We start from the raw sequence: 20,002 nt of genomic DNA, 5'->3' as shown, positions 1-20,002 counted from the left end.
ATCAGTTATTATAATAAATTTTCTGTATCTATTCTTTTGTGGAGGGATATCTGGGTTCTTTCCAGCTTCTGGCTATAATAAATAAGGCTGCTATGAACATAGTGGAACATATATCCTTATTAAAAGTTTGAACATCTTCTATGTATATGCCCAGGAGTGGTATTACTGGATCCTCCAGTAGGACTATGTCCATTTTCTGAGGAACTGCCCCACTGATTTCCAGAGTGGTTGTACCAGCTTTCAATCCCACCAGCAGTGGAGGAGTATTCATGTTTCACCACATCCTCACCAACATCTGCTGTCACCTGAAATTTTGATCTTAGCCATTTTGAATGGTGTGAGGTGAAATCTCAGAGCTGTTTTGATTTGCATTTCCCTGATGATTAAAGATGTTGAACATTTTTTTCGGTGCTTCTCAACCAATCAGTATTCCTCAATTGAGAATTCTTTTTTTAGCTCTGTACCCCATTTTTAATGGGGTTATTTAGTTTTCTGGAGTCCAGCTTTTTGGGTTCTTTATATATATTTGATATTAGTCCTCCATATGATTTAGGATTGGTAAAGATCTTTTCCCACTGTGTTGGTTGCCATTTTGTCTTACTGACAGTATCCTTTGCCTTACAGAAGCTTTGCAATTTTATGAGGTCCCATTTGTCAATTCTCGATCTTACAGCCCAAGTTATTGGTGTTCTGTTTTTCCCTTTTGATCATATCTTCGAAATATTTCCCCACTTTCTCCTCTATAAGATTTAGTGTCTTTATAAGTTTTTATAAGGCACTATTTTTCATATATGTATAAATATATATACATTCATATATATTTGCATTATATATTCATATAATATATTTATATTATTTACATAATATTATTTATATCTTAGTTATAGTATATAATTATATTTTAATATATTTATATTATTTTTATATTAAATATTTATATATATTGTATATAAGACACTAAGTTTTTATAAGTTTATTTATATTTATATTTATATTATTTTTATATTATACTTTTTATATATTATATATTATATTTATATATTTATATCATTTTATATTAAATGTTTATATATATATATATTTTATATAACACACTAATTTTTTATAAGTTTTTATTAGACACTATGGCATATGGTAGCAAGATTTGATTATAGGACTCTGGAATAGCTGTCTCTTTTGTGGCTATGCCAGTGTCTGGCAAATACAGAAGTGACTGCTCAGAGTCATCTATTGGATGGAACACAGGGCCCCCAATGTAGGAGCTAGAGAAAGTACCCAAGGAGCAGAAGGGGTCTGCAACCCTATAGGAGGCCCAACAACATGAAATAACCAGTACCCACAGAGTTCATGTCTCTAGCTACATATGTAGCAGAAGATGGCCTAGTGAGCCATCATTGGGAGCAGAGGCCCTTGGTCTTGTGAAGAGTATATGGCTCAGCACAGGGCAATGCCAGCGCCAGGAAGCAGGAGTGGGTGGGTTGGGGAGCAGGGCAGAGGGAGGGTATAGGGGACTTTTGGGATAGCATTTGAAATGTAAATGAAGAAAATATCTAATAAAATATAAAAAATTAAAATATATTAAAAAGAATCAATTTGTATAAAATTCCATTAAACTGTAGTTTGAATATCAAATATTTCTTTGCAACATGTCATCTTCCATGAATTTTCAATGAGTAAAATGTGGATATTAATGAAGAATGTGTTCCTTAAAGGGACATTGCTAATGATCATATTTCTATGAAGACTGACTTACAAAAGTGGTTGTTTTTGTTAGTGCATTTTAGACCAATTCTGCATCCCATTATTGGATGAGAATTGATGAATGTGAAGTAATTAGTGTAGTGCCAAACACTCAATTGTATTTTTGAAAATATCATTTTCTAGAAAGCAGCATGGTTAAAGCATCTGCCTCCTATTCTGTTCTTCTAGAATTCTCTGAGTCCAGGACCTCAAACAGAACTGCACACTGAGGGCAGTCTTTGAAAAAAATTAGGTTCATGCAAATATCAGTAGTTTTACCTACTCCTTCCATAATGATAATATAAGTAGCATGTTGACATATTTAAAAGCTTACTTCATTTTATTGTTTTATTTCTTATTATTTATCATTCTTTTACAGTCCAGTACTTATCCCCCATCTGGTCTGCCCCCCCGACTCTTCTTCATCTAACATATCCTCCCCCATCTCCAAGATGATATCCCTACATCCACATCACCCAGCCCTTCACAATCCCTGAGGCCTGAAGCCTCTCTGGGGTTAGGTGTGTCTCTCTCACTGATGCTACACCAGGCAGTCTTATGCTGCATATGTGTTGGGGGCTTCATATCAGCTGGTGTATGATCCTTGGTTAGAGGCTCAATGTCTGAGAGATCTTGGTTATCCAGGTTAGATGAGACTGTTGGTCTTTCTATTCTTGCAACTATTCCCAATTCATCCACACTGGCTCCAGTCTTCTGTCCATTGTTGGATATAATATATTTGTATTTGACAGCAGAAAAGGAACATTTCCTCCTTAGACTATTGGCCAATAGCTTGAAGAGCAGATGAAAAAAAGGCAGTATGCTGTCATGTGTGTGCTCCTACTGGAAATCAGAAAATACGTTCTGATTTATTCTTTGCTGATTATTTAGTTAGTCTGTGTTTCTGATTGATTGCTTGATTTGGTAGATGGTTTCTATGTGTAACCCTGTCTGAACTGGATCTAATTTTTCTACAAAAAGTCATGGATTAAACTGCTTATCAACTTTTTTTTTTTTGGAAGTTCCCAGGGGGAAATTCCCATGAAAGCAAAATGATGAATAAAATTGTAATAATAATTAGAGAGTTTTAGTTCTGTCAGAGGAAATGAAGCAAGTGAATGATTGCAAGATTTTATGGACAATATACATAAGATCAGTAAATATGATACTTCCTGATTTCACTAGAGCAAACAGTGAGAGCAATTCTAAAACTAGATATATGCACTATAATGCAGTATTTGGTGGGTATGTACCAACTTTACATTTGACAGAATTCCTGAAATATTTGATCAGAAATATGATTTTTCCCTGATCTTTTGGATAGAATTTCTCTCTGGTCTCATTAAGATGATATAAATCTTGGGTGCAAAGTTGCATCCAAGCATCCCTGCACTGGATGCCAAGATGGAGAAGATCTCCACAGCAACCATGACTTTGCCCTTGGTGCTATGGTAGACAGGGAGGAAGGTGACACAGACACTGCAGAACACTAGCATGCTGAAGGTCAAGAACTTAGCTTCGTTGAAAGTGTCAGGCAGATTCTTGGCCAAGAAAGCCACAGTGAAGCTTCCAAGTGCCAGGCAGGCCAAGTATCCCGGGATGCAGTACAATGCAGTAACTGAGCCTTTGTTGCACACAATGATGATGTGGCCATGCTGAGAGTGTTCATCAGTATCAACAAAGGGAGGAGAAACTGCTAGCCAGATTGCACACAGAATACACTGGATTAGGGAACACATGGGAATAATGTAGTTGGGTGTCCCTGATACCAGGAAGTTTCTCAACCTTCTTCCTGATTCTGTGACTTTGAAAGCCAGAACCACAGTGATTGTTTTGGCTAGAACTGTGGAAACAGCCACAGTGAATACAATTCCAAATGTGATTTGTTGTAAGACACAGGTCATTCTGTTAGGATGACCAATGAAGAAAAAGGAACACAGAAAACAGGACATGAGTGATATCAATAATAGGTAGCTGAGGATTCTGTTATTGGCCTTCACAATAGGAGTGTCATGATATTTCACAAAGACACAAAGTACCACAGCTGTGAATGCAGAGAAACAGAAGGCCATTAAGGCAAGTGCCATCCCCAAGGGGTCTTCATAGCTTAGAAAGGTGACAAGTTTCTGAACACATTTGTTCTGTTCTGTGTTGGCATAATTGGTATTCTGGACAATTCACACATTGATCCATATCTGATGCCCAAATGAAAGCATAGTTAGGTCTGCCTTAGAAATTTTATTAACAAGATATTTCAAGTAAGAGTGCTGAAAGAAGCCTTGCAATGCTGCCTTTGATGGTGAGAATGTAATGTTAAGGATATTGCTGCCAAGCATAGTTTTCCATTCATAATGATCATAAAGATTTAAAGGAAATAAAACCAAGCAATTTTTTCTTTGTGTACTTAACTTTGTTGATTGTATCATTTATAATGTTATCAGAAAGTGGTTTGTGGGGAGTGGGGGGGGCGTGAGAGGGGAACCAAGCCCTCAGGGCCAGCAAAAAGAATGTAAAAGGGCAACCTCAGGTAATAGGAGGGTGGGTGGACCCACCAGAATATACCAGAGTCTTGGGAGGTCAGAGACCTTAGATGAAATGTCCTACAGTATATAGAGGGAACTTACAGAGCCCACTTCCAACAGGAAGACAGGACATCAAGTGAGTGATGGGGTTCCCATCCCACAATCACATCTCTGACACATAATTGTTCCTGTCTGAAAGAACTACAGGGATGAAATGGAGAGGAGCCTGAGGAAAAGAAGATCCAATGACAGGCCAAAAGTGGGATCTTGCTCAAGAGGAGGTCCTGAGGCCTCACATTTTACTGAGGGTATGGAACAGTCACAAAAAGAGTCTATCATGACTGTCCTCCAGAATGCACCCAACCAATGGACAGAAGCAACTAACCCCTGAATTAGGGAAGGCTGAAAGTAGCTGAGGAGAAGGGTGATCTTGCAGAAGGACCAGCAGTCTCAATTAATCAGAACCCCAGAAATCTCTCAAACACTGAACCATCAAACAGACAGCATACACCAGCTGATATGTAGCCCTCAATTAATATACAGTAGAGGACTTCCTTGTCTGTGTTCATTCAGAAATAATGCATCTAACACTCAAAAGACTGGAGGCCACAGGGAGTTTAGAGGTGAGGTGGGGTAGAGGATGGGGGGATCAACATGAAGGCAGGTTGGGGTGGGGAGGAGGTGTGGAATGTGGAGGATGTGGAGGGTGTATGGGGGCACGTGGAATGGAATATAAAACGTAAAAGATAAATTTAAAAATAAAAAAAAATAATGTTATCAGAAGGCAAAGATTTACATTTTTGGTTCTATGTTGATATCAAGTGGATTATTTAATTCAGAGAAAATACATTCATAAACTACAATGTGGTTGGGTATATTTTATAAATACAAAACTCTATACTCAATGTTTTCTGAGATCCTTGACTATTTCATGAATTTATTCCCTATGACACATTGAGACTCTGACTTCTACTGGAACAAGATGTATAATAGCTACTCGAGAATTCACTAGCTCTTACTCATTGATATAGAAACAACAATAAATTGAACATGTAGGCTATGTGTATGTATAAATATTTACATTTGTACGCTTATGCCAAAGTAACAATTGCATTATTGAATTTAAGTGATTCCTGTCATAAGTCATATGAAGAAGTTGGAATAAGAGAAGAAATATGATGTTTATGCTTGAATAGCAGAAAATTTTAATGAAAGAAGGCCTAAGATATTTTCTCATCCTGCAATAATTAATCAAAAGTTCTGGTTATTGTTCATGAGATGCATTAATTTTAGCACTGAAGGAAAAATATCTCTGTAGATACTTTGTACTAAAAAATCTGTCACCTTGATTCCTTCTTCAAATGGAATGCTTAGCACTTTCATCCTTGCCTCACCTCCATTCATATGAGAATCAAGGATGACATCAGTATTGAGAAACTGAATGAGCAAAATAACAGAGGAATTATCTGGAAAGAGTGGTAACCCAGATGTTTTGTGTTAAGCAGTAGAATCCCTTTCTTATGTTGTAATCCCCAACATGGTAGCAAAATGAACTGTGATTTCAATTGCACTTAATTTCCAAGTCATTTCAGAGAATGTTGATGTGCTTCCTTAGTTTTCAGAATTCTTATCTACAACAATGCATTTGTGGAGAGCTATTATTTGATAAGTTGCCTAAGAGCCTAAGTATTTGGATTAGCTATAAATAGAATATGTTGCTCTACCAGAGAACATGAGTTCAAATCCCAGCACCCATGACAGGTATCTCACAAGTAAATGTAAATTTAATGACAGTGATATTCTTTGCTCATATGTGCACCTGTACATGTGTTACCCACTCCCCACACTATTTAAATTAATGTAATAAAATATTTTATGGAATTTTGAATGTAATTTTGATCCATTAATTTTATTTTATTTTTATGTTTAAACAATTTTAGTATACTTTTAAGTTTTATTTTGGGCATAGTGTATGTTGATGTTAATGACTTCAAAAGACATATTCTAAGTGTATTGGATTTCTTCCATGCATTATGGAAATAAACTCAGATTGTAAGCCTTAGCAACAAGTGATTTAACTGTTTAACTGTCTCACAGGCATAATATGTCTTTTAAGAATTTTAATTCATTCTGTAGAATGAAAGGCAAAATAATTGAAAAGGTAACCATAACCTGTTTTCATTTTGCCAACCCTAAAAAACGATTTTAATAATGGGTGAAGTATGTAATATACTGAATATCCATCTCATGGTACATTTGACTTCATGGGTCAACTCTTATCCCCTACTTCCTGGAATCTTACTACATCTGGTTTTAACATGGCCCTCTTAATATTACATGCTTACCATTTTCTCATACATTTGCAAATTCTTTTGTCTTCTGTATTAACCTTACAGAGAACATGGATTTTGCACCTAGCAATCTCATAATCCAACCCAGTAGATTAGATATTATATTCAGTTCTTCATGGGCTCCTATATGTACATGGTGTGCATAATCATAATTAGGAAAGATATATTCAAGAAATATGACTAAATGAATACTAACAAAAATTGTGACTAAAATCTAATGTACGTATAGTTTTATAATAGACTATTTATTTGGAAAATCTTGTGCAGAATTCCTGCAAATTGCAGTTACACTTTCTAAAGTATTTCTTGGTGTAATATAATATAATTTACCATGAATTTGCAATAAGTCAATATGTGGATTAAGGCACAAGGTATGTTTGTTTGTTTTTGCAAGATATTTTTAAGGATTTTATATCTACAACTAGTAAATTTGACAAGTAATATATTTTATATCTGCAGTTGCCTTTTAGTTGACTTCATCATCCCAGTGTGGTACAAGAGAAATACATATTTACAGTATTTATCAGAGCAGCAAACACTCACTTGTCTCATTAGAAATTTCATTTTCAGGGCAGGGGCTGCAAACAAAACAGCAGGCTGCCATTCCCTCCTTCCATAATCTTCTGAATCCAGGACTACAATCTGTACTGCACACAGAAGATGGCATCTGAAAAAAATTTAGACATATACTGATAATGAGTTTTATATATTTCTTTTATGTTTTATATTATCACTTTAAGATGTCAATGAGCTCATTTATTTGCACACTATCTGATTGACATTTCCCTGTGTCCATTATTTAATGGCCCGAAATGAATATTAGAAATGCATTGAAGAAATGTTGTATAGTTTCTGAGTGTCTAGTAATTCAGGAAAAACAGCTGATATTGAGCTGTGTGTAAAAACTACAGAAGTTGCAACCTGCTGTTTTTTAGTTAATGATGTTCAACTTGGTACTAAGTGCTGTGAACAGACAGAGGAAACTTAACTGAGATATTCTCTCAGCCAAGAGTTTATTGTCCTCATATCTTTGAAGCATTTTCTTAATTGTTAATTGATATAGGAGTGCCCATCTCACTGTGGGCAGTTGAGCCAGTAGGTAGTCTTCTTTTAATCTATTCTTTAGTTCCAGTTTCCAGTTATCCACACTTGTCTTTCTATGACTATAAGCCATATATCAAATCACCCCTTCCTTCTCACTTCGCTTATTATCAAAGTTCAATTAAAGCAATAAAAAAGCAAGCTAGTATTTGAAGAAATTTGAAACAGGAACATTATGTCCTTAAGTCACAGATAACAAATGTGACCTCAAATAACTACTATTGTAAAGCATGAGAAACTATATATAAAAAGCAGTGGACTATGCAGACACTGGTTTAATATGGTTGGAAATGATATTAATGTGTAGTGACTTTGAATATGGAGTGTTACATGATGTCAAAATGCTCTACAGTGGCTTCAAATATTGGAAAAAGCTAGATAAAAATTGGATTGTTTAAAGTTAATTGAATATTTGAAGAATTCTTTCTATGTTTTTTGTATTGTTGAAACAGTATCTTATCATGAAGTACTGGTACATTAACATTCCCAATGAATTTGAAAGCATATTTCCCCATCATTTTCTTTAAATGTATTTTTAAAAATTTTATTAGATATTTTCTTCATTTACATTTCAAATTCTATCCCGAAAGTTCCCTATACCCTCCCCCTGCCCTACTCCCCTAACCACCCATTCCCACTTCTTGGCCCTGGCATTCACCTGTAATGGGGCATATAAAATTTGCACGACCTAGGGGCCTCTCTTCCTAATGATTGCCATCTAGGCCCTCTTCTGCTACATATGCAGCTAGAGACATGAGTGCTGGGGGTACTGGTTAGTTCATATTGTTGTACCACATATAGGGTGGCAGACCCCTTCAGCTCCTTGGGTATGTTAACCCTTTGTAATATTTGAAAGAATATTTTGATTTAGAGTAAGGAAAGTGGGCATACTTTTGTACTTTATGTTAATTTATTTTAAGGTAGTGTTTCCATATCACACATGGCTGGTTTGTACTCATAATATAGGACAGACTGGCAAGAAACAAACAGATTTCCAGATCTCTGCCTCTAAAGTGATTGGATAACACATAAACCACAAAACAACCTGACATTATTTCTGATTTTCATGGATAATAATTTTCTCTGCTTGTATTATAGTATTGTCAATAGTTTTATGAAAGAAAATATTCTAATATCAATATGTGTTCCTTCTGTTCTATCACAATTTTTGTTTCTTTATCTATAAATTAATGTTGGACTTGGTTAAGAGCCATTTCTGAAGGGTTTTGGAAAATAATGTGATTCTCTATTTTGTGGTGTACTACACTTAATGGATCTACATATATTGAACTATACTTGGATCCCTGGAATAAGTTCTCCCTGGGAGGAAGAGAATAGTGGGAGGGGAAAAATAAGAGAAGAATCAGGTATGAGAGAAGGTGGAAGATATATACAGAGGTCAGAAAATTGAACAGAGGTGTATAGCAATTAGGGATAGGAAACTGTTGATAGAACCAGAAAGTCCCAGATACAAGGAAATCAAGAGCATCTCAGGAACCTACAGGGATCATATTAGCTGAAATATCCTAGAATGGGGAGGGAGAATCTGTCAAGAGAATAGCCAGAGGTTAGGCATGCCCCCTCCCCCCAGTTGAGGGACAGGGCCACCCACACATATCCAAAATTTTAACCCAGAATTGTTCCTGTCTAAAGGAAATAATGGGACAAAGAGTAGAGCAGAGTCTGAAGGAAAGGCCACACAGAGGCTGCCCCATCTGGAGATCGATCCTAAATGCAAACACCAAACCCAGACACTACTGTGGATGACAAGAAGTGCCTGTGGAGAGGAGACTGATACAGCTGTCTCCTGAGAGGCTCTGCCAGATCCTGACCAATACAGATGTGGATGCTCACAGTCTACCACTGGACTGAGCACAGGGACCCCAGTAGAGGTGTTAGAGAAGGACTGAAGGAGTTAAAGCTTCCTCTCTGATATCAATGGGAGGAGAGTCCCTTGGTCCTGTGAAGGCTTGATGCCCCAGTTTAGAGGAATGGTTGGGTGCTGAGGCAGGAGTCGGTAGGTGGGAAGGGGAGCACCCTCATAGAAGTAGGGTAAGGGGCAATGGTATAGTGGATTTGTAGAGGGGAAACAGGGAAAAAGGACAAAATTTGAAATGTAAATAAATGAAACATCCAATTTAAAAAATTGAAAAAAAAAAGCCACAAATAACAAAATCACAATAAAAATGGGAGTATATTTCATGGGTAGCTGCTAGCCTAACACATAGTAGGTTCAATCTTCAACCCTAATAATGTAATAAACAACTGTAATATAAGATCAGGTTTTTAGTAAGGCTTTATATGTCATACTTGTATTAAGCTAAAGGCAGATGGGCAGTGGTGGTGCATGCCTTTAATCCAAGCATTTGCAAGGCAGAGGCAGGCAGATTTCTGAGTTTGAGGTCAGCATGGTCTACAGAATGAGATTCAGGACAGCCAGGACTATACAGAGAAACCCTGTCTCAAAAATCAAAAAACAAAAAAATCAAAACAAAACAAAAAACAAAACCAAAAATCAAAAAACAAAGCAAAAGGCATTAATGCTTTTTAAGAGCTAAACGATAATCAGTTTATACTTCTTATAGACATGTTACCTTATAGTATTATATTCAGACTACTGTCATGTTTATTCAAAATTGTTAACCTAATTTTACATCATGAACAGAGCTATAAAATACTATTTTTTTTTATAATTTTGTTATATTAACATGAATCTTAATGTGTTCATTTGCTGACAATTAAGCTAGAAGTTTGTAACAAAACTCAAGATCACCTTTCTTTAGAGCACCACTCTACTATAATATGACCTGGAATGGGAAAAGTTCGATAGGGAAGAAAAACTGAAGCATAAAGCAACTTAAGATGGCCTGATAAAAACTTTGGGATGCTTCAGGCAGTAAAAGCTCAGAATAAGAGCTCAGAATATTTGGAGAAAGAATGTATGTAAAAAAATAACTCCCCATTCCTACATTGCTTGGAGTAGGTCATGCACTGATGTTTTAAATGTGAGAAAGAATGAAAGAGTTAGGATAAACAACTTGAAACCCTGATACTAAAACTATGTTTGTTTTTGTCTTTACCCTCCTTTAAAAAGTATACCAGTTGAATGTTAGGATTATGATTGCAATTTTTTAAAATAAAAGTCCTACTACATATCAGGCCCTATTCAAGGCACAAAGGTAAAGATAATAAATTTCTCTATATATAAACTTGCTGTTTACTTACTGTTCTTTCTTATAAAATATTAACATATACTATGATAAATGATGCTTATATGTGCATGCAGTATGCCACATGGACACATATGAGTGGTATCTAACTCTCATTTATGGTCAAGTAGTACTTCCTAAATATGTTGTTAGTAGCACAACTCCAAAAATACTAATTTTCTCAATGAATGATAGAGAGTTGACAAAAATCCAAAGAGGGAAAAAGAATAAGCAATCCAGTATCAGTAGTTGTGGAGGAATATTAACTCTAATATATTAGCAGGCAAAACTGAGAATTGGTCTCATCCAAGAATCCTCAAAAAAATCATCTCTATAATAGATGGAGTAGTCAAGTGGAAGCAATGAGTTGGTCTCATTTGGGATCAAATGTCAATGTGATTGTATTTTCACACTTATGCTCCCAAGGCCTGAGGACATTCAGTTTACATAAGATTAATTTCCAGTTGGGCAACAGAGAATTTGTGAGTCACAAAGACTTTCCTGCTGTCCTTTGTATTTGGGAATTATGTTATGAATAATCATTTATAAAAGAATATACCAACAGTGTTTGACTACCAGATCTTTGTGTTTTGACTGGCATTGAAAAGGACAGTCTATTTTAGGGTTTTTATATAGAATTCCCATTGATACATAACTTGATTTTGTCCAAGGAATTTTTTTCTATTTTGACATTCATAGTTTATAGGAGATTCTTACTATGCTTATTCACATGCAAATGTATAACAAATAATTGGCATCAATAATTCCATATGCTGTAGCAGAAGATGGCCTGATCAGCCATCATTGGGAAGAGAGGCCCCTTGGTCTTGTAAACTTTAAATGACCCAGCACAGGGGAAGACCAGGGCCAAGAAGTGGGAGTGGGTGGGTAGGGGAGCAGGGGCGGGGGTGGGGTATAGGGAACTTTCGGGATAGCATTTAAAATGTAAATAAAGAAAATAATAATAAATAAAAAATGGAAAAAAAGAAATAAAAAAATAATTCCATATGTTCTGATTATAGAATTGACAGTTTGAATTCTAGTTTCAAAAATAAAGTATTCTTAGTACTAAACTGGGAATAACTATCGTTCAATTGTCTCTCACTAACTCATGCTTCACTCACTGCTATTCATATGAGGTATGAAATAGGATTTCGTGGTCTTTTCACCTAGTACCATTTCATACATCTAGTTACCATAATGTGTTATGGAAAATTTTTCCTATTACGATGGCTTAGTTTTTATTTAATCTTGTTTTATTTTATTATTCTCCTATAGAATCCTGCTATTTTCTAATGAGAGACAGAAAGTGGATCTGATGGAAAAGGCAGTAGGGAAGGAAATGAGTATATTAACTATGATATATTTGCCAGCAAAACTGACAATTGGTCACATCCTAATAGAAGGAAAGGAAACTGTAATTAGGACACATTATGTGAGAATAAAAGGTTATTTTCAACAAATCTCAATTTCAAAAAAAAAAAAAAAAATTCTCCCTGTTCTCAGAGAATGTTCTTTCTCTTGTGTGTTGTGTTCTTTTGGTAGGTGTTTTTGTCAAGTATTATTCCATACATATCTATCAAATGCATTGTTCTTGAATTACCTTTTTCCCTCTTATTAAACATTATAATGTTTTCCTCCACTTTTTTTCAACAAAGAAAATTTCTCCTCTTGTATATGAATGTGTTTTCCTACCTTCTCAGTCAACTTAGGAATGTCTTAAAATATAAACCAGCCTTGGTGTCTTTGATTTCATTTAGAGAATGTTAACAAAAATGTTCAATTATCACGAAAAATTATTTGTTGCTTTTGTCTGGTTGCTGTTTTTGCTGTATTTGAGGTGTGTTAATAGCTATTTCTTTGTCATTTGTTCTAGTGCTGTCTATAGGCTCCTTTGAACTTATGTTCATCTTACATAAAAGCTTGAAGGAATTCTTCAAATTTATTAAAAAGTGATGTTTCTGTCAATATGAATATCTATAGTTGTGTTCATTAATGAATGTGGTAAGTGTCCTTTTATTATATGGTAAACATTTTTAGATATAATGACAAGGGTTAGCTATTATGATCCTTGTCATTTCATAACTTTAACTTTAGACTCTCTCATATCAATTTGCAGAGGTTTAATTAAGGGAGGAAATTATATTGTCCAAAGAGCAATTATATGAAGAAAGTTTTGTTTAATTTAAAGGCAAGAATATTAAACAGTGGTAAAAAACAGTTTTTTATTTATTAAATTTCAGATAATGGTTCTGATATAACAAGGGTATATTTTATGCCTGTTTGAAATCTTCAAAGAATTGGTAAAAATGTCAAAAATGAAAAATATATATATACAGGAGACTAGAAATTGGTTTCTGATGTGACAAAATTGTTCATGTCAATATGCTGCCATGTATCTACTTGACACTGTTTACTGCTGTGTATTACAAACCAGTAAGTTAGTACACACTCACCTTTCTGCTTTCTGTGGCCACCTTAAACATGTCTACGTATAAGTGAAAGTGTTGACCATGTGAAAAATATGGGGTGATGTTTCCTAACTTCACCTTAATCCAAAGGTGTTGTGAGAGCTTTCCAAAATGAAAAATGTCATAATCTTCCTGCATTCTTACTCTTTGCTTCATAATCACTTTGTCCCCAAGAGGATTAGTAAAGTGGGTCTTTCTTAGAAAGGAGTTTACCTAAAATACAAGCATTGCACTCTAATGTATATACCATTTCTTTAAGTCATAAAATGCATTCTGATTTCATAGCAAAGGCAACTATATTTAAAGAAAGAAAGATAGAAATCACAACAAAGCAATTGGATAAATAAAATTATCATAATATTACAAGAATTTCAGTTTTCTCAGTGAAGAATACCAAACACAGGGGAAAATGCAGAACCAAACACATGTATGCTACACACACACACACACACACACACACACACACACACACACACACACAAACACCTTAAAGAGAGGCTCATGTCTTTTCCAAGTCACACATATAATATAGTTACACAATTATTTAGAAACAAATATACATACATGTTGAGAAACATGTATGAATATTCAGGCCCATAAAAGAAAAACATATTCACTCAAATAAAAACACAGACATGAACTCACACAAAATAATACACTGGACACATACAATTACACACACACATACACACACACACACACACACACACACACACAGACTGACAGCAAAACATGGGGAGAAGTATAAATATATAAGCACCAGCCATGAATGATATTAACACCCAGAGAAATTTATATCCACGCCTAAATACAAAAAGGCAGACAAAGTCCATGACAAGTACAAAGAAATAGGCAGACTCATACACAGTAAAGCAGGTACAAATCCGTATAAGTACTTATAAACACTCACAAAATACATACAATGAACACAAAGAAACCTACTCTGACAAAACCACAAAGAAACATATGCACATATATAAACAAACATACTTATAGAAAGAAATTCATACATAGAAAAAATGTTTCTTACTTCTACTTTCATATAGAGATAAACATGAATGTTGAAAATATCAAAAATATGAACACAGATACACAGAAAGAGTAGAAAATACACATATGCACAGTGAGAAACATATATTCACACATATAAACACTTTTCTACAGACAGAACTGAATACCAACATTATTTCTTGTTTAGCTACTCTCAGAAAACCCAGTATGTTCTCCAGAGCCTAAACTCTTGGCAGAATCACTGGAGACCATTCCTTAAAATGATTTCCATATAACTGATAAATATTAATACAACCTCATCTTCTCATCATGGAGAAAATTATTGAGGAAGGACTGTTTATATCCAATATTGGAATGGGTATGCTGAAGGATATTCGGGTACTCTGTATAAAACCATACATTTTCATTGCTAATCTGTGAGTTCTTTTCCACTCACATTCATAACAATCTCTAGATTACCATTCTTTAAGGGTAAATGTTCAGAAAGCTATCTAATTTGAAAAATATTTCCTATTTCTTTAAGTCTGGGCATCTGAGAGACTCTAAACAGCTGTTCAATTGAAGACACCAAACCACATCACTTAGAAGAAATTTTACCTTCAAGCAGTGAGAACTTGCTCCTTTCCCATTGACTATTAACTGATTATCAACCTGTTGCAGATTCATCTCGTGGAGTGCATGGGCTATGGCATGCACAGCATTATATATGTTATGACTACTCTCACTAAAGGTCATGTCAAACTTCTGTGCCATTAGCCAATCCAATGAGGCATAGTATGAATTGTTCTTCAGTATTTTACAGTTAGATACTGAGGCTTCATATTTAAAATATTTCCACTCTGGCATTACTAGATATAAATCTTTGCTTTTGAGATGGAACCATGTTTGTACAAAATTTTTAAAGCCAGAAATCTCACCATGGTGGGGTAGAAAAGTAAGTGTTCCATAGAATGTGCCATGAGTTATATCTCTCTTACTGGTAGGGAAATTCCATTGTTTTGTGGTGACCCATATTCTCTGTAAAACTGGAGGTTCCCACATTCTGAAGATCAAATCAATGAAATCGTCTGTTTCCCCATATATGATAATAACATTTGAGGATGACATCACAATTTGTTTGTAGTACATTTCAATTTTTTCTTTGAAAGAAACATCATCAACAGAGATCACTTTCACAAAGGCAATGCAAATTTCCTTGTTTTCACTCTGTTTTTTCAACTCTAAAAGAAATTGATTTCCTTGATCATCATCTGGGATGACAAGGCCAATCCAGTTCCAGTTGAAATAAAGTATGAAGGAGACCATTGCAAATGCTAGAGTTGTGTCCTTTGGGGCCATCTGATAGAGATAGGGATATTGTTCATCATCACTGAAGATGGAATGGAAAGGTCCATAGGTTAGCTGAAGGATCTACAACACAGAGAGTAGCATGACGTGTAGTGCACTTGAAAATACTTGTAATCATACTTACAAGCGAACTGTTGATTACCTGTGACTTTTCCTCTCATCTCTAATTCAAATGTGCAAACATGGAAGCCTGGCACATCTACTTCTAATGGGAACAGCAAGCATAGCTGTTTTACAAGAAGTAACAAAATGTATACACATGTTATAATAACTGCCTTCCTGTCTTTAAGTTTTAGTCTTGATATCTGCGTTTTCAATGTGTGAAGGGATTTTGATACTTTTACAATTTGGGGATATTTGGTGATTATTTGTTTAAAAAGGCATTTATGCTGTAATGCAAAAATACTTCTAAGATTGAACAGGAGAGCCCTGTACATAATACTGATTTAGCATTTGGAAGAGATATTCTTATATTGCCTTACTTGAAGGTAATGTTGTACACCAGAAGTTGTGACTCACATAAAAATGCCAGAGATCTCCTTTTTAGGTTAAGATTCTAAAATACTCTGGCAATGTCTGCCTCAGTGCCTCCTCAGTAGACAGATAATAAGATCAAAGTAAATGTAAAATTTTAAACTAGATTTGGCAGCCTAAAAGTGTTAGCAGCAAATCAGATTAGAAAAACTCATCCTTCTCTATACCCAGATAATTATAGGGCAAAATAAGTCAGACTCATAAGTTGTACCTCTTGAAGAAAATATAAAGAAAAAAAGTTATATTGGATGGAGTTATCTCCTACATACAAAGTGNCTTATAATGATGGATAAATATATGTGTAGAAAAATAATAGAACGAGGTATCAGATCCCCATAACCCATATTTCTTAGAGAAGTTCACTTCTGAAGTTCTAATCTTGTATCTTATGACATGAAAACAACAGAAAAAAACAAGATTAAATATAGCAATAAATTCCACAGAGATATAGAATTATTATATTAATAAAGAAAATGACTTATTATATCTATAGCACTATGGACCTGAATACTTTGCCAGAGATCTAATACCAATTTAAATTCTGACTCTAAACAGTTGGTTATACACTCACAGGTAGTCAATTGTCTAACTCTACAGACTGGATTGGAGTTTTTTCATCCTTTCTAGTCACTAAAATGTCATGAGTAGCCAGGCTAAGAATGGTATTTCATGCCTTTGCAAAAAAATACTCCAGATATTTAAAAGCTGGGTTTTAGAGAAAATGTTGATAAAATTTATGTTGCATCACAGTTTATCACTGATGACTAAATTCATATCACTACCATGATTGTAAATAATAATGCTCTACAGTTTACCAATGATAATTTAAAATTGTGACCAAGATGAAGATAACACTTATCTGGTGACAGAAATAATATGCTCTATGTTTTGGAGCAGCATGAACAAATCTCTGTTTGCTGAGATTTGTATAAATAATGAAACACTCTGACTGACAGTCAAGGATGTAAGATTCTCTCTACCACCATGCCAGTCTCAATTCTCCATGTCCTCCTCTATTCCTCCTTACTGGCATCTGTCAACTACTGGTGGTAGCCCCTAGCAGAAGACCTATCAATTTCTGAATAGTAAGTATCTTGGAAATATCTAGATTGACATAAGTCCAACCACATCCATTAACTTTCTTAATAGCTATCAATGTCCCCCAAAGAGACATGATGTTAAAAATTCCTGGCCAATGATAACTCACACGTGGAGATAAGAAGCTGTCCAGGTAATTCCAGAAACCTAAAGATACCTCCCAGTTGGGTCCTGTAAGCAGAAATGAACACATACTCTCTTCATTACAGAAATAATTAGGGATAGGGCTTTGTTTTTTTTATGAAATAAATATGGTGTAGGTGTTACAGTTTTTCCATCACAATGGCCCAAAGTGTATTTTATAATCAAAGACATATTTGGTAAAAGATCAGGATTCCTGTTGATTTCATCCATTGCAAAGGCCAATGCCAAAGCATATTTGTGGTTTTTAGTTGTTTTTCTGTAAAAGAATACAGTGTTTATTATGAACAGATGATAATACATGATCATTTGTGCTCAATAGAAACACTATTCTATACTGGAAGTTTCTGCATCTGACATCTAAAGATGGGAAAAAAATGGCTTTTGTTGTGAGATTGGATTGACAGAATAACCTAGAAAATATAAAACATTTAAAAGTTCATGACAGTGTAGGTCCTATAAATAAGAGATGATATTGACCTCATCCACAGAGATAATTTCCATTTTTGTTTTTAGTGCGTGATCAGAAGGTAAACAGAAAACCGCAGATATTGACAAAACAGTAATTCTGATCATGTCTTCATTTTGAGATTATTGAGCAATATTCAAAATTTGTTAACCATTGAGTTCATGGCATTTTCTTGTGAAATTAACTGAATTTGTTAAGGAAGTAAAAACAGGATTTATCAATGCATAATGGTCTTGCTCCAGCAACATTTGATTCCTGTACTTACAATCACTTATAATTAGTGGACAAAATCTTGACATGTCTCCCTCATATCTATCCTCATGTTGATATTTTTCTATCTTTTATTGAAAGAAAATCATTTCTAAAGATTTATTTTAAATAAATTCAAATATCAAACATATATTTGGTAATTTATACTTGCCTATGTGTAAGTTTGTATGTATTTGAGCAAGGATTATTTAGGTTATAAGATTGCAATACATCCAAGTGTTTTATAAGATACTTTGTTATAGACTACCCTCAATTGAAATGTGCAGGTATGCAGTAGTGCCAGGTATTTAGTGCAGAGATTAAGGACTTGCCCCACCACCAATGTATCATTCTCCTATTTTCTATTTGCAAAGGAATATAATATATTCATTCTGGGTACTTCATTCATTATAAATTAATTTCTAAGAAACATCTTTGAAAACCTTTCCAGTTATAGTTAAAACATAAAAGCCAGTGATTGCACATAAATATTTGAAGGCTTAAGTCACAGTGCTTTTGGATTTTAAATTAAAATATTTCAATGTCTGGATCCCTAATGGGCTAAATATTCTTTGCTCATATACATACAAAAATATCCATCCCTCATTCACACGAAATAGGAATTTCTGAGTGTAAAGATCCTCTTTCCAAACCTGATGAAGCTTTAGAAGTCAATAAGTGACCACATGCAATGAATTTGAGAGAGTAAGTTTGTATGTATGTAAAGTTGTTGACAAGTATATGTACCATGAATATTCCTGGAACCAGCATATGCTTTAGGAACAAAACACTTATAAAAGGACTGTCATCAGAATTAATGACCATTTATTTACATGTACTTGGGATAAAACATAATGAAATATTACAGGATCAATTTCAGTAAGTCATCACTGTCTACAGTGCAATATGAACTGTTAAAAGCCAAGCTTTATATTAAGGACCAATGTAGATATTTCTTTATTCTGAAACTTCCAACCTTTAAATTGAAGCCACCTGAAAGAAAATCAAAACCTTCACTGGATTAATTAAAAGGAGAAAATAAGATTAAATCTGTAAAGGAAGTAAGGTTGTTTCTTGGAGTTTAGACTTAGCAACAGTACAGAAGACTCAAGAATTTGCCTAATCTTCATCCTCAGAGCACTCAAGAAATATTTATGTTCTNATTTCAATTTAAAATACAAATTTACTTACAGGACATTCAGAGTCTTGTTGAAGTAATCTTTTTCAATAGGTTTCTGAATGGCTGCCAAGATGAAAGCACAAGTTAATCCCAAATATTCATCCTTTATTTCATTCAAATTAATTCTCCAAAAGCACCTGGGATCAATGAAATTGGCCATGAGAAGTGAAATGTTAAGGAGGAAGATTCCCATCAAAATGAACATATTTTTCCTGCCTTAAATCTGGGCAGTGTGAATTGTGATGTGCCATGCATACCAGCACATTAAATTTCTGCTTGCTTTTATTTCTTTGGGCAAAGGTGATGTTTATTGCATATTCATGACTCATTTTATTTTCAGGTTTCTCCTGAGCCCTGGAAGAAACTTTCTTCCCTGGAGCTCTGCAGATGGAGTCCACAGCCCATGTAATAAACATGGGTAGGTAAATACTTAGGAAGTTAATTTATTCTCAGGATCTATGATATCAGACATGTTTCTGAATCCATGGAAGGAAGCCCTTTTGTTCAAATTTGCTCCTTGGAAAGTTTCAACAATCTGATTATGTGAGTACACTTAGAAATGATTTCAGTATATTGTAT

The 20,002-nt window shown here is 34.6% G+C and overlaps 1 protein-coding gene across 1 annotated transcript; it reads right to left on the bottom strand.

The window, feature by feature from the left end:
- Nucleotides 1-3,029: 3,029 nt before the first annotated feature.
- Nucleotides 3,030-19,628, bottom strand: LOC110315345 (vomeronasal type-2 receptor 116-like). The gene is given in 8 exon segments (XM_021189425.1): nucleotides 3,030-3,899; nucleotides 3,901-3,935; nucleotides 7,157-7,280; nucleotides 13,380-13,607; nucleotides 15,003-15,815; nucleotides 17,494-17,618; nucleotides 17,621-17,784; nucleotides 19,435-19,628. Coding segments are annotated over 8 exon segments (2,553 nt in total).
- Nucleotides 19,629-20,002: the final 374 nt, after the last annotated feature.

The sequence above is a fragment of the Mus pahari genome, unplaced genomic scaffold, assembly GCF_900095145.1.
Source record: "Mus pahari unplaced genomic scaffold, PAHARI_EIJ_v1.1 scaffold_5634_1, whole genome shotgun sequence".
NCBI lineage: Eukaryota > Metazoa > Chordata > Mammalia > Rodentia > Muridae > Mus > Mus pahari.
This window is presented reverse-complemented; position numbering and strand designations above follow the sequence as displayed.